This window comes from Crotalus tigris, unplaced genomic scaffold (genome assembly GCF_016545835.1).
Source record: "Crotalus tigris isolate CLP2741 ecotype Arizona unplaced genomic scaffold, ASM1654583v1 scf7180000024369.3102671, whole genome shotgun sequence".
In the NCBI taxonomy this organism is placed as follows: domain Eukaryota; kingdom Metazoa; phylum Chordata; class Lepidosauria; order Squamata; family Viperidae; genus Crotalus; species Crotalus tigris.
Genome location: NW_024100539.1, coordinates 183,474 through 210,175, shown reverse-complemented (window position 1 = coordinate 210,175; position 26,702 = coordinate 183,474). Strand labels below are relative to the sequence as shown.

Here is a 26,702-nt window from a genome sequence, read left to right as displayed (position 1 = left end):
AAGAAGAGGGAGTCAAGCTATTCTCCAAAGCGCCTGAAGGCAGGACAAGAAGCAGTCGATGGAAACTAATCAAGGAAAGAAGCAACCTAGAACTAAGAAGAAACTTCCTGACAGTTAGAACAATTAACCAGTGGAACAACCTGCCCCCAGAATTATTATTATTATCTTTTATTCATTAAACATGAACCTTTCAACTGAACATTCAAACTGGCTGGTACTGATGGTTGACACAGGTTGCTACCAGCATCCTAGGTGTCAACCAGGTATCTCCTTAAAATATAAGATATTCCGAGTAGTTTTTTGTAACATTGCTGGAGTTATTGCAGGAAGCTGCAGTTTCTTGATGTATTTTGCAAAGTTTTTGGACATAGTTCCCAGTGCCAGACGATGACAATGGGTACCACTGTTACACGTTTCATCCATAATTGCGCAGTTTTGATCGCAGGTTGCAATATTTTGTAATTTTTCCAGTTCTTTTTCTTTGATTCTGGCATCTTCTACTACAGCGATGATGATGATGATGATGATGATTAGTTTTAGAATAAATTTTCATTCTGAACTTTTTTTAGTATTAATATTATTGCCATGGATGTTTTATCACTACTGTGATAAAATTTTATTGTGCTCTTGAAGTGACACCAGCAAGGACTCTGAGAAGCAAATAAGTACATAACACGAAGAAATAAAGCACATAATACATTTGCAGAAACATGACATTTATTAGTCATTCATTTGAGAGGGAATTACAGCACTGTGACCCAAGAACACGCAGATTAAAATGCATGCACCAACATTCTCTAAGTAGAGCAGAAGAGAGGCTTTCCACTTTGACTAGTTTAAGGTGTTGTATACTAGAAACAGACATGGATACATTCAGCTGTGTTTAGACTATCATGTGAGATCACTGCATCTCTTGAGAAGAAAAACCACGTAAACCAATACAATTCAATGTTTCATGAAAATAGACTGAATCGTGCAAATTCAGCCAGAGTGATGGCATACAGAATTTCAGGTATCCAAAACTCTCATTTAAATACCTAGTCAAACGAGGATGGATAATGTTTCCTGAAAGTTTTAGATGCCAGATAATTCTTCACATGTATCAAGAGAAAGAAAATAATAAGGCTCTTTGGCAACTGTTATGAACTGTACTGAACTGATGTGGCATAAAGGGCCTTCCTATTGTCCATGTCAATATGGTCTCCTCCATTTAAACTGCTTCTACGTAGTTGGCTGGAAGCATGCCTGTTTTGCCTGTTCTTTGCACAGTTCCATACATCCATCCTTCATCTACGGCTTGGACGTTGACAATTGCATCACCATCTTTGAAAGAGACTTCATCAGCATCTGCTGCTGTGTAGTCATACACAGCACGGTAAGTCTTCTATTGTGTCATATTAGAGAGAAAAAGAATAACCAAATGTTACTAGCAGAAATGTAGAGTGCAGCGAACAATCAGTTCAACACTTCTGCAACTGTGCAACTTTCAATAGAAAGACCTCCCTCCCAAACACATCAATGATACCGTTCAGTCCCACAAGTGGATATATATTCATCCCAAAGATGATTATTCGTTCAGACACACAAGGGTTCTTTTTTCTCCCAAGAAATGGGAGGCAGGCAGGCAATGATGAGGTAATGATAAAATGTGACATAAACCAAGTTTCCTCCCCATTTACAATTTGCCATCATGACCTTTTATGTAAGCATGTAAGGAGCAAAGCTTGATGTCATGAACCAGGTTCCACCATTTTGATGAGGTCATGGCTTGTTGTGGACTCACCTGTACATAGGCTTGATTTACAAATACCCTCTGCCTGCAGAAAACTTCATTTTTATAGATACTTTTGTTGGATCATTTTGCTTACCCCTGCAGTAGACGGATGAGAGGGGATGGAAGATACTGTAGTCTGTTGCGTTCCAACAGAAGATGATCTTTGTTGTGGGAGCTCTACAGTTTTGGCATGTTTATAACCCACTAAGGAAGGAAAGGAAGTTGAAATATATCAGAAGAAGCAAACACCAAAACAAAAAAACCCTGGTATGTTTTCAAAATACAGTTAAATGGTGCTTGAACACTGGGTATGTTTTCAAATTTTGTTAGTGATTGGGACTAGACATTACTGTAGCACTGATGTATGCATCATTAGAACATCTCTTTGTAAAAGAAATGGTAAAACAATATCTGCCCACAGAGATACAAGGGTTTTGCTACATTTATTGATTGAAAAGAATCACTCTGAATAGGGCTGAAGAGATTGGATTCGCCCTACCACATGGAATATTATATGAGTAAACACCTGTTTGAATATGGCTAAATAAATAAATAACTTTGGCCAAAAAAGCACTTTATAATAAGTGGGATTTTTAGTATTTTTTGATAAGATACAAAATGTAAAAATATTAGGATGTTGTAACTGAAGGGAAGGTTTAAGTTTTAAAGACAAATTAAGTTTGAAAAGATTTAGGATTAAGGAAAGATTGAAATATTGAGGAGAAATTAGACTTAATAAGAATTCTGAAAAAAAAGGATATATAGTGATTTAACTAATTTCTACAAATAGAAGTTTAATATAATCTGACTAGAAAGATGTTATGGATAGATGTTATGAGATTAGTATAGTATCTCTAGAATATATGAAATATGAAAATACTGGGATGATATATTTAAATGGAAAATTTGGATATTTAGATGTTAAATACTGGGAGAATATGATTGACAAGAGTTGTTTGAATATTATGGAGAAATTGAGCTTAAACAAGATTTATGAAAATAAGATACCGTATATTCCGGCGTATAAGACGACTTTTGAGAGCGATGAAACAGCCTCCGAACTCGGGGGTCGTCTTATACGCCGAGTCATAACGTTTATTTATTTATTTATTATTTCCGGCGTATAAGATGACGTTCTAGGCATGCGACTCGGTGTCGATCATCTTATACGCCGGAAATGACGTCATTTCCGGCGTATAAGATGATCGACACCGAGTCGCATGCCTAGAAAGTCATCTTATACGCCGGAAATGACGTTATAAACTACGTTTATTTCCGGCGTATAAGATGACTTTCTAGGCATGCGACTTGGTGTCGATCATCTTATACGCCGGAAATGACGTTATTTCCGGCATATAAGATGATCGACACCGAGTCGCATGCCTAGAAAGTCATCTTATACGCCGGAAATGACGTTATTTCCGGCATATAAGATGATCGACGCCGAGTCGAATGCCTAGAAAGTCGTCTTATATGCGACTCGGCGTCGATCGTCTTGCAACCCGGCGTCGAACTCGGGGGTCGTCTTATACGCCGGATCGCCTAATACGCCGGCATATACAGTACATGGTGAATCAATAAGGTGACTTTTATGAAAATAACATAAGCTGATAAAATGCTATATATGAATGCTATTATTGTTGGTATAAATATAGAAGAAAATGTTTTTATTTAATCATTTAAATACGGAAAATGTCAAATATTAGAAATTATATTTGTTTAATGTTATAAAAGGAGAATACTATTGGGTGAAGAGAAGATCAAGGAAATATATTTTCAATTAATATACTAATTATGGAAATTAATTACTATTGATTGTTTATTAATTATTATTAACTGTATATTTTTTCTAAAAAATTTATGAACCAAGACAACACGCTGTACAGCAGGCACTAAGGTTGTTATTGTAAAAAACCACTAAAACTTTTACAAAAAAAGAAAAGAATCACTCTGATATTGTACATTAAATAAATTTTGGCAGTTATATGTTCCATTGTCAAGAAGATGTCATCATGCTATAACCAACCCTTACGTAGGTATCAAAAATAATGTGCGTCTCTTATAGTAGCTAATGTTGATACGATGGCAGCCAACATGTTGCATTATTCCTAGTCTTCCCACTCTGCTTTATTGGCGGTGAATTGCTTTGAGCAATGACTTACAAGTTATGTATGAAATTCCTCTTGATGGTAATTTGTCAACGGTGGCAAAATCATAGTTTTCCTTCCAGTTCCATCTTTTCCATCATTTATTTAACAAATAAAATAAATCTGAGATTTGCTATTAACAATACTTTTCTGGCCTTTTTATCAAACTGCAAGGAAGTTGATTATGTTCTAAATGAAGGCTCATGAGGCAAGTAAGCAAATCAAAGTCAAAAGAAAAAAAAAGAATTTATGATTTATTTTATTGATGCTGAGACAGGCTAGGTTATAAAAAGAAGAGAGTCATGAGATAACTTTAACAGAGAAGTTAAAACATAACTATTGTAAAAAAGATTGGGGCACTTCTGGTTTGCTGCGTGACCGCCATGGACGCTCAGAAGACGAGTCTCATCTTCCCCGTCCAATTTTGCATCGCTGGGGGACCCTGAAAAGGGTCGAAAGTCACCCCGTAGAGGCAACCAGCAAGGAGGGGCCCTTGCTGGATCGCAGGAGAGTGGCAACTCTCCCACTAGAGCCAGCAAATCCCTCCAAACCAGCAGATGAAAGACTGACCATAGAGATATGGTCCATCACAAGGCTGCAGACAGCCGAAGTCACACCTGCCATCTGGCACCTAAAGCAGCATGGAAGAATCTGGGTGAGATCTACCTCTCTTACATCCTAATTACTTATTTACCTGCATAAGCTGCTAAAATACTTTCCCCCTGTGGTGAGGGAAGGGAGATTTTAGCCCCCCCTCCAGAAACAGCGGCAATTGACTATCCAGGGGAGCTTAAAATATTGAAAAAATACTGTCTACTTCCTAAAATTTGTGGATTACAAGATTTGTTGTTTTCTATTCTTTATTTTTCTCTGATTTTTATTCTTTATTTTTACTGAAGATCTGGGTTTTTTCTTTTAAAATAGAAGGGGAAAAAATGAAAAGATCAAAACAACTCTGGGGTGGCTAAACTTGAGATTGTAACCTGTTACTGTCTAAGAGAGACTTATTGACAGCTTAGAAAATAGATAAGATATAAGCAACCTTGAAAATCCAGCTGCAAGAAACTCAGGTCTGCTCTTCACTTAGTGGACTTTCTGACTGTAAGCTTTTACTTTAATATACTATAATGGAAGAAGAACAGGAATGGACTTTTCCTACAGAGGAAGAACAGGAACAAACTCTTTGTATGTTAAAAGCGATTGTCCAAACTCTTCTTACAACTGGTGATGAAAAAAAAGCAGCAGGAAAAAACAAGAAAGCAGCCTGGATATGCAAACTCAAATTATGACTTCAACTAAAGAATCATCTACAGAATGCTACAGAGAAAGTGGAACATATCAAACACTATGATAGAAGATTCAACTACTCAACAAATACAGATAATGGAAGATACAGAAAAGAAATTGATAATAGAGAAAAAGGAAAGGACTTTTCTTATAAATCAGAAAGAACCTGAAGATGAAAAAGAAAAACAGATGAAAGAGAAGATAAACACTTTGGGACAACCATGTCCCAAAGATGGAAAAACAAGGAGACGACCTCATAGATCAGCTAGCCCTCTTTTAAAAAAGGCAATTGGATTGTCTTTTCAACACCAAACAAAAGCCACAACAACACAAGGAGATCTGCTTGATGATTTAAAAGCAAAGACATGAAAGATGATTTGGCAAAGAAAGAAAGCTAGAATAAGACTGAAAAAGACTGGGGTTTTGATTTACACATGAGATTTAAAATAGAATATACCAAAATAGATAAAATATGTATTCTGAATATAAGACATTGTAACAACTTGAGATAAAGAAAATTTTGATTATGTAAAGTTAAGTATAAAATTAAAATAAGAACATTATATTGTTTTATTAATTTGTTAAGGTAGATGGTAAGAATCTATATATAAGGTGTGTATCTTAAACATTAGATTGTGTGAGGAATTGTGATAAAGGAATTGTGGTTAATTAAAAATCTGGAAAAATAACTATTAAACGTTAAATTTAAATATTAAGGGAAAATTAAAATGGGAGAAAGCTCATTAGGTCACTGATTGGCTAAAAGATTGAATATTTAAAAACAATTAAGATTTGAATTCAAGATGTTGTTATGAGTCGAGACAAAGAAAAATTTTGGTTAAGTAAAACTTAGAAGTAAAATACTAATAATTAAATTTGTATATTGGTTTGTGGTATAAATGCTAATAGGTTAAAAAAATATTAGTCTCAAATATGAGATAGGAGACATAAAGAGGAAAAAAAGAGAAAATATTAAGTGTGGAAGTAAAAGAAATCTTGGCTGTTAAATTTGAGATTCTAAGATACTTGAGAATTACTAGAAAAATAAGAATATTACTTTGTATTATTAATTGATTGATGCAGATAGTGAGAATCATGTATAGATAAGAGGTATATCTGGAACTTTAGACTGTGGGGGAACCGTGATAAAAATTGGGGTCATTTAAAATTTGGAAATGATAAAGATTAAACATTAAATTTAAAATATTAATGGGAAATTAAAATTAAGAAAAATTTATTAGATCATTGACTGTCTAAAAGATGGAAGCCACTTCTTTATATCTTTCTTTATAACTCTTTTCTTCTTTCTTTATATCTTCTTTTCTTTCCTCACTTTTAGCTTTTTCTTATCTTTTCTTTTTTTGTTCTAGTTTAGTTTATATTAGTTTTTATTTATAATTTTTTCATAAATACTTATACAATTTGTGCCTCCAATTTCCCCTATAAGGTAACTATACTGAAATCAGAATTAAGAGATGTCTTAATTTTTTACCCCATCGGCCACCTCCAGTGGTTAGTGGCTCCTTCATATACAGTTGATGGGAGGGTTTTTTTTTTTTTACCTGTTGTAGTTGTGGGGAGAAAGCCTCCATTGCTGTAATATGACAAATGCTGATCAGCAGCCTCTGAATGCTCAGATTTTTCATCCCCGCCACTGAGACTAAGAGCACTGGCAGAACGTGAATGCTCTCGGCTACGTCGCTGGGCTTGAACTGGGAGCCAGAGGTGAAGAAATAATAGTCAGGGGGAACATTGTGGTTTCAAATCAGCATACTTAGCAGGAAAGTAAGGTTATTTTAAATTCCTAACCATATAAAGCTGCATTTTGAGAGAAAACCATGAAGTGCTATCAGTACAATACTCACAATTTCACAGAAAGCACAACCTACCTGCCAGCAAATGTAAGCTTCTCGACTGAATGTTATCTTCCGCTGGGTCATAGTCAAAGACCGATCCAGGATTGGTTCTCCATACACGAAGGCCTGCAGAAACATATGATTAGAGTTGGATGTTGTTTTATGTTATTGCAGTTTTATTTTGCAACCAAACAGTCAAAATGCAAGTAAATTAATGCTTGTAGTTTTTATAAGCCACATTTAGAAAACACTTTACTAGTTGCTTGAAATGCAGCTTGATTGAGAAACAACAAAGCAATGAGGCTTTGCTATTCTTTGTAAACATAACAGACAAACAATTATGGTTAGATGGTCTAAGATACTTTCCAAACAATTGAATCTGGAATATACCAATAACTCAATAAGCAAGTTCAATATAAAGTCGCCAATGTGCAGAATAATATCTGCACGCTATGAACAATGAATTTTACAAACAGATTTGACATAATGTAAATTTTAGTACAAGTAGGCACAAGATAAATCACATTTTTTTTAAAAAAAGTATTCGTTAAAACTAATTTTCTGCCACATATCTTGACTCAATGTCTTATAGTTTTGTCTGTTTGGTTTACAGAAGACCCACACGATATAAAATATACCTGTTAAGTTATTCATTTCTTGATCCTGATCTATTCGTTTTTGCTCCATTTCTACGACTCGTCTCTGAATCCCCCTATAGTTAATGTCACTGAAGTCCTGCATATTCTTCTTTACACGTTCTGTTATGGGATCCGTGACTACAGGTGTGAAGCTACCTTTGGTCTTTTCAAAGTCTTCATGGTATTTCACCTGGAATTAAAAAAAAAACAATGTCCATTCCAGATAGTCATATTTGAGATAGTTTTCTTCAACCTGATAATAATAATAATAATAACAATAATAATAATAATAATAATAATAATAATAATAATAATAGTAATACAGTTGGAAAGGACCTTGGAGGTCTTCTAGTCCAACTCCCTGCTCAGGCAGGAAACCTTTTACTATTTCAGACAAAAGGCTGTCCTGTCTCTTCTTAAAAACTTCCAGTGTTGGAGCATTCACAACTTCTAGAGGCAGGTTGTTTCACCAATTAATTGTTCTAACTGTCAGGAAGTTTCTCCTCAGTTCTAGGTTGCTTCTCTCTTTGATTAGTTTCCATCCGTTGCTTCCTGTCCTGCCTTCAGGTGCTTTGGAGAAAAGCTTGACTCCCTCTTCCTTGTTGCAACCCCTGAGATATTGGAACACTGCTATCATGTCTCCCCTTGTCCTTCTCTTCATTAAATTAGACATACCTACTTCTCAGGTGGGAATGAGAAAAGCACTTAGGGCACTAGCTTTATTTTGCATAGAATACAAACTATTAATAAATTATGAAAAAACTAAAGTTTTAGTATTTGCCTCTTACCATCATAAGATCTATAAATGGCAAATTGATGGGACTCCAATTGAACAGGTGCGTACTTATAAATATCTTGGAGTGCAGTTCCATGCCTCCCTATCCTGGCATACTCACTTTCTCTATCGAGCAAGTGTTGCACAGCGCACTTCATCAGCTATCATAAAATTTTATCATTCTAAAGGAGCTTATTACATCCCGGCAGCTTGTAAGGTTTTCCAAGCTAAGGCAGTCCCTCAGCTCCTCTATGGCTCGCAAACATGTTCACTTGCAAAGCTTAATGCTATTGAAATTATTCAAAATAAGTTTATTAGAGCCATACTGATGGTACCTAAAAGTATTAAAAATGCCATTCTACAGGTGGAAATAGGTTTAGTTTCATTGGAAGCTAGAACATGGTTCCTTCTTCTTACCTTTTGGCTAAAGTTAATTTTGATGCCTGTAGGGTTAGCCCCGTTAGTATTTATAGAGCAGGGCTTTTCAACCAGTGGTACGGGTACCACCTGTGGTACTTTGGCACCTGGCGGGTGGTACATGACCATCCTAGAAAAGTGGTAGGGGGGGAGGGGAATGAGCTGAACTGGTGGCAGCACTGCACAAGCCTGAGTGAGAGATGGCTGGAGCTACAGGGCTGTCAGGGCTCAGCAGTAGCGCCAGAATCGACGCTTCTTTGGGACTGTCAGAGCTCAGTGGAAGTGCCAGGATCAGTGCCAGGCTCCAGCTGGAGCTCAGCGCTGATCCTGGCGCTTCTGCTGAGCCCAGAAGAAGTGTCGATCAGCTGGAATGTTGCAGCATCTGGAATGCAGCCTCTCCAGGGTCTTGTGATTTACATTCAGATTCTTGGCAACTGATTCATATTTATGATGGAATCAATGTCCCAGGGTCATGTGAAGTGACCAAAACCTGCTGCAACCACCCAGCAGACAGGGGAATAAAAACCAAACACCCCCACCCCACCCCCGCTGCCAATCCTCAACAGAAATGCTCATAACAATGAAAACCTCGGACAGGAGGAAGAGTGCCGCAGGCAGGTATCTGGCTCGGCTGTGCCTTGGGGGGCCCTTTTTTCAGTGCCATTGTAATTTTGAAGAGTCACTAAGAGAACTGTTGTAAGTCAAGGACTACCTGTACTTTATCACTTTTTTCCTTTTTTTTTTTTTTGGTCATCAAGTTTTTGACACCTTGCTAGGCAACTGGTAGTACTCAGATACTGCCATATCCTAAAAGTGGTACAATGGGTGGAAAGGTTGAAAAGCCCTGCTCTATGGAAAGTCTGTGTTCATTAGGATTTGATAATGCTAGAACCGCCTTGAAACAATGTATCTGGGATATTGATCTCCAAACAAACTTAAGTAAGGTGGCACATTCCAATATTTATCACTTGCTTCCAGAAGGATTCTTCCCAGCTTCTTATCTATTTTCCATTTCAATTTTGCAATTTCGTAAAGCTTTCACCTTAGCTAGGTTGGATGCGTTGCCCTCGGCAGTCCTTTTTGGACTGTTTAAGGGCATTCCTATGCACCTTCGGTTGTGTCCATGTGGTGATGGCTCTATAGCAGCGGTTCTCAACCTGTGGGTCAGGACCCCATTTGGGGTCGAACGACCATTTCACGGGGGATCGCCAAACAATGCAGTCCGCCATTTTTTTCCCCCTTTCCTTAGCTGCGCTACTCCCTTTTATTCTATTGGCTTTTGGAAGCCAATAGAATAGATTCTCTTGAATAGAGTCTAATTCTATTGGCTTTCAAAAGCCAATAGGAATTGTCCAGGCTGTCTCTGCCCTGCTGAGCCTGCCAAAAGTCCCATTCTGCAAACGGTGCTGCAAGCTGTCTGCAGCGAAGGCGAGTTGTCTGGAAGTTTCCACCCCTCCCTGCTGAGCAACTACTAAAAATGTAAGTAAAAGAGGGCCAGGGGTAGGAGGTGAGAGGCTGGCGGGCACAGGGAGGGTTTCTGGCACACATGGGGCCCAGCGGGTACCTTACCTCCCTTGAGCTGGGCCAGCTGGTGGCCCAGCCGGCGGGCGGCCTGCACTGTCTCTGCCGCTTGCCAGCTATGCCTCGGCCAGCACAGGGGGTGGCACCACGCATGCGCGGCACTCCCAGTCACGGAAAGTCCTTGACTTATGACCAGTTGGGTAGTCCTCGACTTACGACCGGTTGGGTAGTCCTCGACTTATGACCGGTTGGGGGTCGCAGCATTAAAAAGGTTGAGAACCACTGCTCTATAGAAACCCTAAGCCATATGCTGCTTCATTGTTCTCTATATAAAGACTCTAGACCAGGGCTTTTCAACCTTGATTGTTACATTGATTGTTTAATGGTTTTATATTCTGTAAATATGGAAGTAAAATTGTCACTGCTGTTATATTTTGATTATGTCTGACCTTATGGCTGTAATACACAGATTGATTGATTGATTGATTGATTGATTGACATACCCAAGTATATTATGTCTAGTAGTGGAGTACAACACCCATATTTTCATCCTCCAATAGCTAGGAATTATTTCCCCAATAATTAATTTTGCTAATTAAATAAGGCATCTATAGTATCTTTGCTTGAAAGGCATCAGGTTGGGGAAGGTTATCTTAAGTAATTGCTTAATATCTTAATACCCATTGAAATTATAAAAATTTATATTGTAAGCTGAGTTGATTTTTTGCTTTGGATGTTACATTTGGAACTGCTACATCTTAAAATATGTTACTGTTGATAGTTTACTTGGGCTATTTCTTGGTTTTCATACAAAGCTGTACTCACTGTGGAAATGTGCCGTTGTGACTCCCGAACACGCCTCATTTCAGGGGTATCCAGGACAAAGGGTGCTTTACCTTGTACTTGCTTCCGGAAGCTATCCGAATAGAGGATCTGATAAAATCAGAGAGTTTGAATTAATGACCCCAGACATTAGTGAGTAGATTTTTAAGTGATGCTTCATTTAGAAGTTGTAAGGAATCAAGAAATGCCAAACATGCAAGCAAGCTTAGAGGCATAAACCTTTATTCTTTATTAATTCTTGATCTTAAAAAGTTATTTGGCATGTAATAATATTGTTTTTTTTAAAGATCTATTTATGTAATCTTTTATAATCTCTTAACCTAGTGAACCTGGAGGGCTCCAAGGAGAACACAGACAACTGTTTTGTGTGGTCTCAGATTCTTCATCATTTCTTTCTGCATGGCTAATAGAAGGTTCGAAGACCTTCTGCTTACAAACATGGTCTATTTCCAACATGGTGCAATACAACAGTCCATTTTAATCCCAGGCACTCAAATCAACCTTATGACATTCCAAGAAAAAGTGCCAGTTTTAGATGTTGGATACTCCAAGGCTATGGCGCTTCTATCGTGATTTGGTAGCTCCCCAAAGCACTTGGTGCAAATTCTTTCCATGCAAACTTGAAGCACAAGTGCTACACTCAAGACCAAGGGTGGTCTCACTTGCTCCTAGACTGCAAAGAATTGTAAGGAAGAGAGAGACCCAATATCAGATAGAAACCAACTCTGGGATTAGTGTTGATAAGGTCCCAAAGGGGAGAGCAGATCATAAAGTCCAGGATTGGTCTTCTGAGAATGATAAAAGCCACAGAAAGGCGATGAAGGCGCTCGAAGTAGCGCCACCACCATCTCAATATGGCTCAAATGCCTTTGTGCATTTACACAAAAGGCATGTGTACCTTGACACCTACAATTGTATGTGTGTTGACTTCTTCCTTCTTTTTATGTCTTATGTTATCGGACATAAAATGGTTAAAAATATTTGTAAAAAACTGCTTCAAGGCAGTCTGAAGAAATCTTAAAACTTACATTTAGAAGAATGCAGACTTGTTTTTTTAAAAAAAAAAAAATCTAAAATGCAAAGATCATTTTTGACCCATGTAGCATGAATAATGTAAAGACTATTTGTCTTTTTTTTTAAAAAAAAAGTTAAGCTGTTTATTGAAGACAGTGACAACTTTAAAATCTTTAAGCCATGCTTAAGTAGAAATATGACACAATTAAAAACCAGATCATATGCCTAGGTAACGTATTAGTTTCTAAATGCCAACATAAAGCTATAGCATTGATGCAATTATTAGTCTGGAAATATTTTGAACGTGTGTGTGTGTGTGTATGCATGCATAAGCAATAAATATATATAAAATATAAATTGATTGTCCTGAAAATACCGAGCTAATATTTTCTTGATTGCGTTTGGCCCTCTCCATCTCTGGAGTCATAGAAGTTGGGGTTCCTTTTCCCAGGCTTTCTTTGTACAAAACCTACACAGCATACAAGAAAGTGTTCAAAAATCAAAGATGAGATGCTTGTTTGTGAACAATTTCGTTAAACTGGATTACTATAAAGTAAGAGTTTATAATCATTGCATAAGTAAACATATAACCCAGGAAATAAAGTGGTTAAATATTACAGGGTAAAATAAAAAGAATAACAAAAATGACATTAGAAGGAGAAAAGGAGTGTTGTGTTTAAAAAATATAAAATGAATAGGATTGAGATATATTAGATGAAGGACAAGATTGATCAAATGTGTTATTTTAAGTTACTTCATTTTTTTTTCCAATACCAAGCTAATGTTTTCTTGATTGCGTTTGGCTCTTTCCATCTCAGGAGTAATTGGTGTTGGGGTTGCTTGCCCCAAGTTTTCTTTGTAGAGGACCTGAAGATTGTAAAAGTATCCAAAAATCACACAATCACAAAAAGAGTCACAAAAATATAATTCAAATAAAATTTCTAGCTTTTTTTCTTTTGCAAAAAAAGGGCTCGAAGACATTTTCTGAAAAGAATACTAATAAAAATATAAAAATAGATTATGATTAAAAACTTCATGATGTCCAAGGTAAATTTCTTAAAAATGAAATGTCATTTGAGATAGTTTTTTTTCTCTATTTCACACAAGTTAGGAAAACATATACGTTATTGTTCACAGTTACCTGGTTTTAGATTCTTATGAAATCAAATAAATACAACTGCAATATGAACGCACGACAAAGAGGTGCTTGAATCAAACCTCACATGTTTGTTAGAGGGATCTCTATTCCGTGACAAATCATAAAGAGAAACTGTAGTATATTTTGGTGGAAAGACATTAATAAAGGCAACATTCAAGTAGCAGCATTTAGAAGGAAAAAGAAGGTGAGATGATTAATACAGACAATATTATTTTAAAGATAAGGATTCTATCCAGTTAGCAAGATCCATTACATTGCGCAATGGTTCTTTTCAATGAAGTCTTTGTGGCTAAAATAATGGTCCAATATTAGTTACCTTACTAATGGAATAATAATAAAATTTATAAGGAGAACTGAACAAGAAAACCTTGCTGATGATGTTACCTAGTTTGGTAATGAAATGTTCAGAAACTATATTGAAACAAGCTTGGAGAGCAAACCACTGCCAAAATCTAAAACCCGAGCTACAGGTATTTACTATTATTTCAAAATAATAAAATAACTTCTGCTTCCTATCAATTGCTGACTCAGTGAAAGCCATGCAAAGAGGAAATTATCTTGAGATGTTTTCTTCATAGGGGATGGACTAAAGGCACAGTGTATAGTTCTCCATACCAACTCACATAGGTCTTTTCATTCTCATTCCTGTACATACTTCTGATCACATCTTACTCCTGCAGATATTAAGGCTCTATGGAGTTCTTGGCGCTCTCTGAGCTTGGATGTCTTGCTTGCAGATGTCTCATTACTCGACTAGGTAATATTATCAGTGCTAGTTTGCTCTCTGTTTAGATACAGTAGCTTGCCCTGTCAGTGCACTACCAACCCCCCCCCAAAAAAAACATACCCCCACCAACCCTGGCAGGGCAAGATGCTGTATATAAACAGAGAGCAAACACCACACCCACTAGCACTGATGATGTTACCTAGTTGGGTAGTGAAACCTCAGGAAACAAGCTCAAAAAGCAGCAAGGACTCTTAATCTTGATCCACATAGATTCCCTTCTATTGGTACATTAACATTTTATTCCTTTTTAGATTGGATGTGATACAATTTCTCTGGCAACCTTACTAGAACATGCTAAAAAAATTCAAGGCTATGAACAGTAACTCTGCTAAAGTAAACTACACTGAAATCCATCATTAATGTCAAGTCCCAAGAACCAAGAATGACAGGTGGGGTTACTTCTGAGAATTTCCTCTATTGTTCTTCACCGATAGGCAGAAATTTGCCAGACTAAAGCAAGTATATGGATAACTACAGATATACTCTAGGACAGTGGTTCTCAACCTTTCTAATGCCATGACCCCATAATACAGTTCCCCATGTTGTGGTGACCCCCAAGTGGGTGTGGCCACCAATAAGAGGGAGTAGGACAGCTAGGGAAAAGGGAAAAAAATGGCGGACAGCGTGGTTTGGCGACCCCCGTGAAATGGTCATTCGACCCCAAATGGGGTCCCGACCCACAGGTTGAGAACCACTGCTCTAGGACAAGGGTAGGCAACCTTGGCTCTTTTATGACTCGTGGACTTTAACTCCCAGAATTCCTGAGCCAGCATAGCTGGCTCAGGAATTCTGGGAGTTGAAGTCCACGAGACATAAAAGAGCCAAGGTTGCCTACCCCTGCTCTAGAAAGCTCTTTTAACCCTTTCTAAGTTTTGCTGCCTCTTTGCCCTCTGGAAAGCAGCCCCTCCATCTTGGGATTTCAAACTACATCCCATCCCAATTGTAATTTCTACAGAAGAATGCATTGCTAGTCTAAGTTAAGTTATTTCAGAATCATTTTTCCTAAATCTTGTTATCTCATTCCCACATTTCATCACATCAATTCCAGAACAAAACTCTGATTATGGTGTTTTTATTGCTGTGCAATTTTGCATAATCAGCAGCTGAGGTGCACATAGAAATGACAACCATCTGTTTGTATCTTAGCTTTTCATAATCACCAAAATGGATAGCCTTATATTTTAAGGTTATGTCATTGTCTGTGAATTATTCTGTCTCTTACAAAACAATTATTTGCATAAACCTCTTCTCAAGAACAGGTTATTTGGATCTGGATTCATAGCATGTAGTAATATCTGGATAGAGTCCTATTGTCCTTGTTGCTAGATTATTAAAATTCTTCAAAATCTGATGGATGAATATTGATATTAATATTAATCTCAGAGGTATCTTATGAGTAGAAGGTAAGTGATCAATATATCAGTATTTTATTTCAAGGATATTTTAGATACAAAAGGCAAAATTTCTGAAGTTTTGTTAGCATGTTATTATATTTTATTATATCAAAATTATTTTTGTTTTTAAAGTACCGAGCTAATGAACTCTTGATTGCGTTTCGCTCTCTCCATCTCAGGAGTGATAGGTATCGGGGTACCTTTCCCCAAACCCTCTTTGTACAAAACCTACAAGGTAAAAAAATGGGTGTCCAGTAACCATAGAATAGCAACAGGCAAAATGATATTTCAAGAGTTTATAATGTTAATGCCAGGAACACACCAGCTTTCAGTATAGAGACTGGCTGTTGATTTGTGTCAGCTAGAACAGAGACCTTCAGTCAACAACCAGATTAAAAAAAAACAACAATCTAGTAGGATAAGGAAGCTGATAGACAGCACACACCAATCAAACAATCTACTGAAGAAAGTAGCAACTCAAATCTTTCTGGGAATATATTAAGTTGCAGAAAGAGTTCAAAGGGTAGATGGTTTATGCCAAGAGGCAGAAATGGGAGCTACAGTTTGGTTAGAAAACACAAAGCTCTAACACATTTAATATTATTTTAAACCATTCATTCCTTTGCCTCTTTCTTTTAAATACCGAGCTAATATGTTCTTGATTGCGTTTGACTCTCTCCGTCTCTGGAGTGACAGGAATAGGAATTCCTTTCCCTATGCCCTCTTTGTATAAAACCTACAGGATATAAAAAAAAGGTACCCAATATTTACAAAACAGCAATGCTCATCAAAAGATGTTAATAGCATATGGTGTTAATACTTGGATCACACCAACTTCCAGGGAAGCTAGCTGGCTGTTGATTTCAGGGTCATCTGGAACAGAGACCTTTAATCAACACCCACAGAAGAAAAGGCTTTAGTGGGATAAGAAAGATAGACAAGCTTAAAAGAAAGGTGAAAACACTGGGTTTGCTGAAAAATAAATGTAATGAATCAAATCTTAGTAGTAGCAACAGTAGGAGCAGTAGTAGAAGACTTAGGTTGAAGAATGAATTCCAAGGATAGCAACCTTATTTTAAGGGTAAAATTGAGACTCAAACAGTTAGAAAGCACAGATCATTAACACAACTTATTTTTAAAATATTATGTATAATTTCTCTTCTTTTGAATACCGAGCTAATGTGTTCTTGATTGCGTTTGATTCTCTCTATCTCAGGAGTGACAGGTATAGGGGTACCTTTCCCCAGTCCCTCTTTGTATAAGACCTGAAGGATACAAAAGAGTATCCAGGAATTATGAAACAGCAATGATGAGAAAACATATTAATAGGTAGCGTGCTTAATATTTCTATTGCACCAGCTTCCAGTGAAGCCAGCTGGCTGTTGATTTCAGTGTCACCTGAAACAGAGAACTTGAATCAACACCCATAAGGGGGAAAAAAACCTGATAGGATAAGAAAGATCATAATGCAAAAACAAAGGGGGAGGAAATTCCATGTTTGTTAAAAAAAAAAAGGAGAAGTGAGCAAATCTTAGTAGCATAAGTACACATGGTCTGGAGAAGAAATTTCAAAGGTAGGCTTGTAAAAGATGAAAAAGCATTATTGAGAGTTAGAAAGTAAGATCGTTAACACATATCAGTTTACAGTATTTCTAAGAATTCTGGTCAGTTCATCTGAATACCGAGCTAATGTGTTCTTGATTGCGTTTAACTCTCTCCATCTCTGGAGTGACAGGTGTAGGGGTTCCTTTCCCTACATCTTCTTTGTATGCAACCTATAGAATACAAAAAGATGTACCCAATAATTACAAAACAGCAATGTCCATGAAAAAATATTAATAGTTTATGGTGTTAATACTTGGATCACGCCAGCTTCCAATGAAGCTAGCTGGCTGTTGATTTCATTGTCATCTGGAACAGAGACCTGCAATCAACACCCACAAGGAAAAAAAATAAAAATCCAGCAGCATAAGAAAGACAGAAAAGCTTTAAAAATGTGAAATTTCTCTATGTTTTGAAAATTAAAAGTAGCGAATCAAGTCTTAGTAGTACTAGTAAACGTAGCTTGAAGAAAAGATTCCAAGGATAGGGGGTTTGTTGTGAAGGGTTACTTGGCAGTACTGATAGTTAGAAAGCAACATCATTAACACGTCAACTTATTTCAAAGAATTCAGATCAATGTTCTCTTCTTTTGAATACCGAGCTAATGTATTCTTGATTGCATTTAACTCTTTCCATCTCTGGAGTGATGGGTACAGGAGTTCCTTTCCCTATGTCCTCTTTGTATAAAACCTACAGGATACAAAAAGGTAATCTAGTAATTACAGATCAGCAATGGTCATCAAAAGATGTTAATAGCTTTTGGTGTTAATACTTGGATCATACCAACTTCCAGGGAAGCTAGCTGGCTGTTGATTTCAGGGTCATATGGAATAGAGACCTTTAATCAACACCCACAGAAAAAAATCATGTAGTTGGGTAAGAAAGATAAAAAAGCTAAAAGGTGGTGGTAGAGGGAGAGGATTCTATATGTGCTGAAAATTAAAAATTGTGAGTCAACTCTTAGTAGTAGTACACCGAGGTTGAAGAAAGAATTCCAAGGAAAGTTGGCTTTTTCTGGGAGGTGAATTGGCACTACTGATAGTTAGAAAGGGAAGTCATTAACACAGCAACTCATTTCAAAGAATTCAGGCCATTTTTTTTCTTCTTCTTTCAAATACCGAGCTAATGTGTTCTTGATTGCGTTTGACTCTCTCCATTTCTGGAGTGACAGAAGTTGGAGTTGCTTTCCCTACATTCTCTTTGTACAACACCTGTGGGATAGAAGAGCAGCCAAGTAAGCCAGCAATAAGTAAACTGAGGGGATTTTGTTACAGTACTAATGCTTTACAAAGAAGTTGATTGAGAAGAGGACAGCTTGCTGGACGGTTGCATCATAAAAAAGTTTCCTTTCAAAAAACAGGCACTAGTGTTCTTTATACATGGTGTCATCCTTTGAATGTGCATTATTGGTTCTTTGTATAATATTCAGGGAAGACTGAACGTGCCAGAGATAGGGAAATGAAGTGTTATATTTTGGCAATAATTTGGAGGCAAGGTACTGAATAGCAGGAAAGATTTAAAAGTCTCCAATATGATGCTATCCTAAATTGAACATCAAAGATCAAAGTTTCATAGAAAGCACAATAAAGACATTAGCAAGATGGAACTGTGATTGGGAAAAAGCTCTTTAAAAAGGGAGGGAATGAAAGTGCCAGTTTCCTAGAAGTACCGAGCTAATGATTTCTTGGTTGTGTTTGACTCTCTCCATCTCAGGAGTGACAGGAGTTGGGGTGCCTGTCCCTAGGTTTTCTTTGTATAGGACCTGCATGGTAAAAGAAGGTGGGACAAAACAAAAATAAGAATGAAAAACAGTAGTCACTTCAAATATACCAAGGACATTGGTCTTCAATCTCCTGGGGATGAGCCTGAGGCTTTCAAAGTCATGAGAACTTTTCCAAGTCCTATTTCAACAATATTCTTTTTGTGGTTTCTTGCTTTTTTTTTCTAGCCTGCTAGCAAACTGCAATGTTTAATGCACCGAGTTATATATGACCCAGCATTAGGAATGTTTAAGTCATCCAAGATTGTAAGAAGATGTAAGAATGTGGCTTATAGCAATAGCAATAGCACTTAGACCTATATACCGCTTCATAGTGCTTTACAGCCCTCTCTAAGCAGTTTACAGAGTCAGCCTATTGCCCCCAACAATCTGGGTCCTCATTTTACCGACCTCAGAAGGATGGGAGGCTGAGTCAACCTTGAGCGGTCAGAATTGAGCTCCTGGCAGTCAGCAGAATTAGCCTGCAACACGGCCTTCTAACCACTGTGCCACCACGGCTCTTATGTTTTGATTAAGCTCAATAGTATTTTAAGATACCATGTGGATGGATACCATGCAACCAACAAACCCATTAAAGATTACGAATGAATGAATGAATGAATATTAAAAATGAAAATAGTAAATATTTAAATGGATTTTATGCATGGGAATTCATAAAGTTGCTTCAAAATTTTATTATCTGTTTAGGTTTTTCTCTATGCAGTCATCTCTATTTTTAACTATACATGGCACATTACAGCATATTGTAGCCAGGAGTCACTCACTCATCTTCCTATATATTTGGAGGCTCTGCGCTGTGACGTGTTCAGGAAGGTCAAAACACACAAGATGGCAAGCATGATGGCATGATCCAAGCCCTGCCCCTTTTGTATGTGGCTCAATATTGCACCCATATATAAAGTGTAAAGAGGTGAGGCTTCTGTCACAATGCTGCAGCCATTATCTTGCCTGTTTTGATATCTCCACTACTACCATCACAACCACTGCCAATCCCTGGATGCACTGGCTCTAGGGCAGGAAAAATTGGTCCAAGAAGTTGGAAAGATATTAAGATCTTGGACATCAGTCTTGTAAAATGACCCGCTAATCCCCCAAATGCCCCAAAACTATCATAAGATGTTGATAATACTATTCAAGATCGCAGGACATTTTTGCATAAGGTATTTCCTTTTTTTCAGAATGAGCATATAAATTTAATAGATGAATAAATAAATATTTTTCAAAAATAATTTGGTTGGGGAAGAGCTTTGCTTTAGAGAGCCAGCGATGTTACGCTGCAGAACTGTGGCATAAAGATTAGTCATCCAGTATTTTGGAAACTTCAAACTATATGCCATGTTGGTTAAATCAAGGTTTCTTTTTGCTATGCTAAAATAATACAATAGTCTCCAACTATTGGAGCAAAGAAACCACTGCAAAAGATATCATTATGGTTTTGGCAGAAATAGGACATAACGGCAATCTTAAAGTGATGGAAGTGAGATTCAGCTATGAATCGTAAAAAAATAATTCCAATATTTTATTCTGAGCATATTGGTTGCATTTTTTTTTCATTTCTAAACTTCATCTGAGAAAGTACTATATACCCTCTTCCATCCAATTGGAGACTTAGACCATATTCTTTTTACAATTTAAGTTACATTAAATACATGATTTTAAAAAGAGTCACAGGGGTTAAAAAAGAAAAACAATCAGGATTGTATTCCAGATGGTTAACAGTATTCCAGGGACAGTAAAAAAGTTAACAATATTCCAGACTATTAGAATACAAAATAGTGAACAAAAATACATTTATTGGAAAATTAACTATATTGATAGATTTGATACTACTTTGATCCATGAATTATATAGCAGCTAATCAAGATTCAAATGTTAATTTGAATGGGGTCAAAAGGGAACTTTGTGTAATTAGAAGTACAAAACTGAAGCTTTAGTGAACATCCAAAGTTCCATTGTACGCCCCATTTATTATAAGATACAATAGACTTAAGCATAAACTTTGCTTTTTCAATGAAACCCAACCAAATTAATTTTATTTAATTTTGGCTGGATTGTAGCCTAAGGTTATAGAGCCAAAATTTTGTTGGGAGCTGTTTTGATTTCCTTCCCACACTAACTATCAATATGAGTTGGGAATACATGTACCATCATTAAAGAAACAAAAAAAAATCAAATAAAAAGTCAGTAATTGAATGATTCAATTACTAAAATAAAGAGTTTATTTTTTTAAAAAAAAGTATTTTATGTTACTCGGAATGAATAACATAAAGGTTTATAATAATTAATTCCATTTTAATAAAGTTAAAGGGCATTTTTAACTACAAAAATACCGAGCTAAAGATTTCTTGATTGCGTCTGACTCTCTCCAACTCTGGGGTAATACTTGTTGGAGTTCCAGACCCTAAATTCTCTTTGTAAAATACCTGTGTAAGAAGAAATATATACGTAAAAAAAAATCAGCACAGAAATGCAATTTTCTTTATGAAATTAGTTTTCTTCACGAAGTCTACAGAAATTTGAAAATCCTCTTAAAAATAAACCCTATTCTGACCTTAAAAGTATTCCTAAAAGTATTGCTAAATTGGATATGAAAGCCCACCCAAGATTATAACTTAACTGCATTCAAATAATTTGATGTGATAATAATGTTAGGTATACTTTAAATCCTCTGTAGCATCTTTACATTCTCCCTTATGAAGGACACAAGGAGAAGAGAACACCCAGTCAGAACTTAGTTTGGGTTGATCAGGCTACGGTCTTCCCTGATGTAGTCTTGGAATATGAGGACCTCTTCTTGAAAGTGAGTTGTGATCTGTGGTCGTAATGACCACTCGTAGGCCAAACACACAGAAACTTTTATTTGCCTTGACAGCTTAAATATATTTAGAGCTGAATTCTCTTGCTTAGCAAATTCAAGGATTCACATGTTTTTATGAATAGGGGACAAAAAGATAGCCTTCTTAGAATCTGTAGCTTGGTCTTGATTCTTCAGCCTCATGTTCTCCAGTCAAATAAATAAAATCTGGTAGAGATGGAGAAGTTGTTACTACAAAAGTGACAGCTATGCTATTCCTTCTCCGGAGTGAGACAGGATTGAAGGAGTGAGAAAGGATTTGGAAGTCACAGGATAGGTAAAGAAATGCTGGAATCCAATGGAACAATTATCCCAATTCAATTGCAACAAGGAGTCATTAGCATATAATGGCAATTAAATATATGGATGCATGTATGGACCTTCGTACTGGAGTTTGGAACTTGGAAGACTAAAACTGTGTTCTTGTTTTTTTCTGTGCAGAATCACAAACTGCTTTAAAACATCATTAAAAAAATTAAAGATCAGCAATAAAAGAACATTTAGAAAAATATTTTACAATAGTTGTTGGGGGTTCATTAAGTTAGGATCAAAGAAGTGTTATTCTAATTTTGCACTGCACCAACACGTGGATGCCAAAAGCTATTAGAAAGATTTCCTGTTATAAGGGCAAAGGAAAGGCATCTATTTGTTTAAGGCAAATCATATTGTTTTATTTGAGGAGAGGAAGGAAGATGAGAAAGGAGTATGATGAGAAGAAGAAGTTAAAAATCACTGCAAAACAAAAATAATTAGTGCTTTAATTGTCCACGTCTCATGATGGGATTAAAATGAAGAGGAAAAGATAGTCAAAATCTCATGGAGAGTTTAAAATTAAAAGGAAAGTTAGCATAAGATCATGACAGTTAAAATTATGTATTGATAAATATTTTGAGCTATACCGAGCTAATGTTCTCCTGGTTACGTTTGACCCGCTCCATCTCTGGCGTAACAGGTGTTGCCATTCCTGTGCCCACCTGTTCTTTGTAAGACACCTGTGAGAGTACAATAAAGTATCCACAAAAGACCCCAACAAAGAAGTGCAATAACCAGAACTGAATTTCAATTGGTAGTAGGTAGTAATAGTGCAAGGTTAAATCCTACAGTTGGACTAGTGTCACAAAGAGAAAAGGCTAAAAGAAATAGAATATTATTCATTAAATATGTGAGTGACATTGCAGGTTAAGGAAAGCTGTGTTAATTTTATCATGGGAGCAAAAGGTTCATTATATTTTGTTTTATTTTTTTTTAAACTTATTTTATGATGCATAACGTTTTTAATTAGTTAAAAGTTAGGAAGGGAGATGAGTCACAAAAATCGGAGGCAGTAGAAAATAGAGTATGATAGTTAGAGATTATTCTTTTTTTTTTAAAGAAAAATTATGAGTTGTTAAAGTAGATTTGATTTTATTGAGAAATACCGAGCTAATGTGTTCTTGATTGCGTCTGACTCTCTCTATTTCTGGAGTACTTGATATTGCAGTTCCTTGCCCTGCATTCTCTTTGTACATTACCTGCAGAATACAAACACCCACCAAGATGAGAAATTGGATAACTGCTAGGAAAACATCAGGGCACAATGCAATGCAAATGTTGATTAATGCACTTATTTTGTATATAAATGTACACATACATCCAGTTGCACTGTGAGAAACGTTTCCATTCTGTTTTGAAAAGATTGCATGTTGTGTCAGAAAGGAATCATGGAAATGGAAATACTGTGGTTTTTAGTACAGGTAGTCCAGTTTGATGTAGTGATTAAGATACCCATCTAGAAACTGTAGGACTGTGGTGGTGAACCTATGGCATGTGTGCCAGAGGCGGCACTCAGAGCCCTGTCTGTGGGCATGTGCGCTGTCCCAGCCCTGCCTCCCCGTGGTCCCCGCCTCACCAGCAGCCCCCCCAGAGGAGAGTCACTCCCGGGCGCGGCCTGCACAGAGCAGCACAGCCAAGGACATGACAGCCGGGCAGTGGGGACAAGAGTCTGCTCTCATGCCCCAGATGATGCTGTGGGGTGCGGGCAGAGGGCATGGCCGCCATGATGCTGCAGGCTTACCTGGGCAATCTGTGGCAGGCTATGGAGGTGGGTGGGGCCCTGCGGGTGGGTGGGGGCAGAGCGAGTAGGGTGGGGGCAGAGCAGGGGAGGGGCGGGATGGTTTTGGGGCACTTGGTCTCCTACGCCATCACTGCCATAGGAAATGACTAGGTGGAGCCCAAAGGCGGGATCACAAGTATCTTCAGTTTGGAATTACTATGCTCCCACATACAACGTACGTCCAACCCCCCCCCCCCCAGTGAATTCCCTTTACTCTTTTTAGCACAAATTTGCCTTCACCATTAGATCAGATTCTTAGACATAGGTAGCAAGTAATAAATTTGAAATTATTTGAACTAAACTCCTGTTGCTGGTAACTTGTGCCTGACAGAAACTGGGAGACTGTCGGTTCTAGTTGTGCTTTAGGGACAAAGCCAGCAGGATGACCTTGGACCAATCACTTTCTCTCGGTCCTAGGAAGGAAGTAAAGGCAAGCCACATCCAAAATCTTGTCAAGAAAACTGCAGAGATTAATCCAAGCAGTTTCCAAGAATTCTGTTTCAACTTTAACACCCTTTCACATAATATCAGACCAAGTTTTTAAAACAGAAGTATGTTCAAGCTTTAAATATAATATCAAACCAGTCTCACACATTTTTACTTTCTTTTTAAAAATGAAAAGAACACCAAGTCCTTCCATTAAAATAAATAAAAGACTTGCATTTTACTCTTTTAAAAAGATGCCTATTTCCTCACATACAAAAATACCGTTAGAATCAAGTATCCACTCAGTTGAAAAAAATCTAAAAACAAATAACAACAATCTGAAGTTAAAAAATGAAATATGTAACACACATGTGTAGTGAAACCAGATTTTACGAAAAGCACATTTTAAAACTAATTCATTGGCTTAGTCAAAGGGATGGGAAGCAGGCAAAAAATCAATAATAATAATAATAATAATTCAAAACTGAAGTGTGCGCCACTTCAGTATCTTGACTTTTCTGACCCCTCCACCACTCCACCACAAAGCGGGCAGCATAGAAAACAAGAAAGGAGAAGACAATATCTATGGATGCTTTATGGTTTCTTCATAGATGTTATATTGTTACTAACTAAACAGCCCTAATTATGGTCAGCCATAATTGCCTTGCTTTCCTAGACAAATCTATGCCACAATACTGTACTGATTATTAAACCGCATCAATATTTCTAATAACTACCCAATGGGTGTCCGATTAAGATTTCATTGATTATGTGCCATCAAGTTGGTTCCAGCTCCTAGCAACCATATAAATAGATTTTTCTCCATGTAATTTGATTTGATTACCTTACAGAATAAGCTAGAAAATTAAGTTCAGTAAAGGTCGGTGAATTATTTAGAATTTTAAACTCACAATCTTTAATCCCTAAATTCAGATTTCAAGAGGTATGTTGCAAAAGTTAATTTGAAAACTGGAATTGGATCACTAATAAATAAATTGGATCACAAATAAATAAGCAAGCTAAATAAACAATGCATAATTCACAAGCTAAGAAAACAGATATGAATAAATATTAATGCAATTGTATTAGGATTGTGCCCAGATATCTCTAAGTATATCCAGAAACCTGTCAAACATCCCTGCTTATAGTCAGCCAAAGCTACTTGTCTTTGGCAGATGGCAAATTTTAGACTAGGTTTATAGAAAGCACTTCATCAATTAGTTTGTCATTATATTTTTAATTCCATTCAATCCCATCCCCATTTGAATTTTTCTGTCTGAGAAACCAACATTTGGGATGTCCTCATCTGCTCAGCATTAATACATTTATATTCTCCTTTCAAGGTTTATATACAAAAGTTATCAAAGCAAATGGATCTTTTAGAATGTAGATGGAATACAGTGAGAGTGCCCTTTTAAAAATACAGATGATGTTAGTACATGTTAACAAGAGGAAGAAACAGCAACTTAGTACAGTGAACAGCAGCATGTCATAATTAGCCAGCTCATTATTAAAAGAGAAAAAAAATTAGCCAATACCGAGCTGATGTGTTTCTGCGCCTCCTTGACCCTTTTCACTTCAGGAAGGTCAGAAATGGGAGTTCCTTTTCCAATGTGTTCCTTATACTTAATCTACAAAGTTGCAGTCAGAAGAGAGACCAAACAATGATGTCACGTATAAGAGACATACATATCACTTAAGAGAGCACAGAAAACAATTGTCACTGAAGGTTTATATAGTTGTGGAACCATAAAATTTAACATGCACTCTAGTGAAAAATCCCTTATCAAGGAAGCTTCAGAAGAAAGTTAGGAAATAACACTCAAGTAAGTAAAGACTTACTTATAATTAAATAGAAGTCTTTTTCATGGATTGACAAAATTGTCACACTAGAAGTTATTGGATTTATCCTTAACTATGAAATGATTTTATTTTTAAAAACAACTTTTTTCTTGCCTGAATGAGAGCTAGATAGCTTCAAATAAGCTAGTTACAAAATTATATGAACTGCATAGCACCAGGTTGGGAAAGAAAGAGTGCCATAGCATAAACCATCTACCTCATAGGTAGGAAACTCATGGTCATCCAAATGCTGCTGGGTTAAGGCTCCTAGCAATCTTTATCTTGGGTGATGCTGGCTATGGCTACTGATAGCTGCAGTACAACTTCTGGAAGGCCACAGGTTCTTCATTTTGATCTTGCTCTGTTTCCCACAAAAGTTCTCTTTCACTACAACTGCCCTGACTTTAAGGCTACATTTGTTGACAGTGGAAGCTATGATATGCTCATCCCGGCATGCTGGGGTATATGCAGTTGTTGTGAATTCTGGTATTCCT

General features: G+C 36.9%; 1 protein-coding gene across 42 annotated transcripts in view; it reads right to left on the bottom strand.

Annotated features, from left to right (window-relative positions):
* Nucleotides 1–699: 699 nt before the first annotated feature.
* Nucleotides 700–26,702, bottom strand: part of NEB (nebulin) — a 206,821-nt gene continuing 180,818 nt past the window's right edge. For 4 of the 42 annotated variants that reach the window (XM_039327850.1, XM_039327858.1, XM_039327857.1 and 1 more), the window contains 18 exons: nt 25,905–25,997; nt 23,267–23,359; nt 22,748–22,840; nt 21,325–21,417; nt 18,884–18,976; nt 18,333–18,425; nt 17,812–17,904; nt 17,295–17,387; nt 16,785–16,877; nt 16,256–16,348; nt 15,748–15,840; nt 12,649–12,741; nt 11,241–11,348; nt 7,703–7,892; nt 7,098–7,190; nt 6,771–6,920; nt 1,869–1,978; nt 700–1,384 (listed from right to left, as the gene is read on the bottom strand). In XM_039327850.1, the coding sequence (XP_039183784.1) occupies nt 1,211–1,384; nt 1,869–1,978; nt 6,771–6,920; nt 7,098–7,190; nt 7,703–7,892; nt 11,241–11,348; nt 12,649–12,741; nt 15,748–15,840; nt 16,256–16,348; nt 16,785–16,877; nt 17,295–17,387; nt 17,812–17,904; nt 18,333–18,425; nt 18,884–18,976; nt 21,325–21,417; nt 22,748–22,840; nt 23,267–23,359; nt 25,905–25,997 (1,941 nt within the window). In that variant the 3' untranslated portion in view covers nt 700–1,210. The remainder of the gene's footprint in view (nt 1,385–1,868; nt 1,979–6,770; nt 6,921–7,097; nt 7,191–7,702; nt 7,893–11,240; nt 11,349–12,648; nt 12,742–15,747; nt 15,841–16,255; nt 16,349–16,784; nt 16,878–17,294; nt 17,388–17,811; nt 17,905–18,332; nt 18,426–18,883; nt 18,977–21,324; nt 21,418–22,747; nt 22,841–23,266; nt 23,360–25,904; nt 25,998–26,702) is intronic. The other 38 variants (XM_039327883.1, XM_039327895.1, XM_039327880.1 and 35 more) reach the window with 35 other exon arrangements.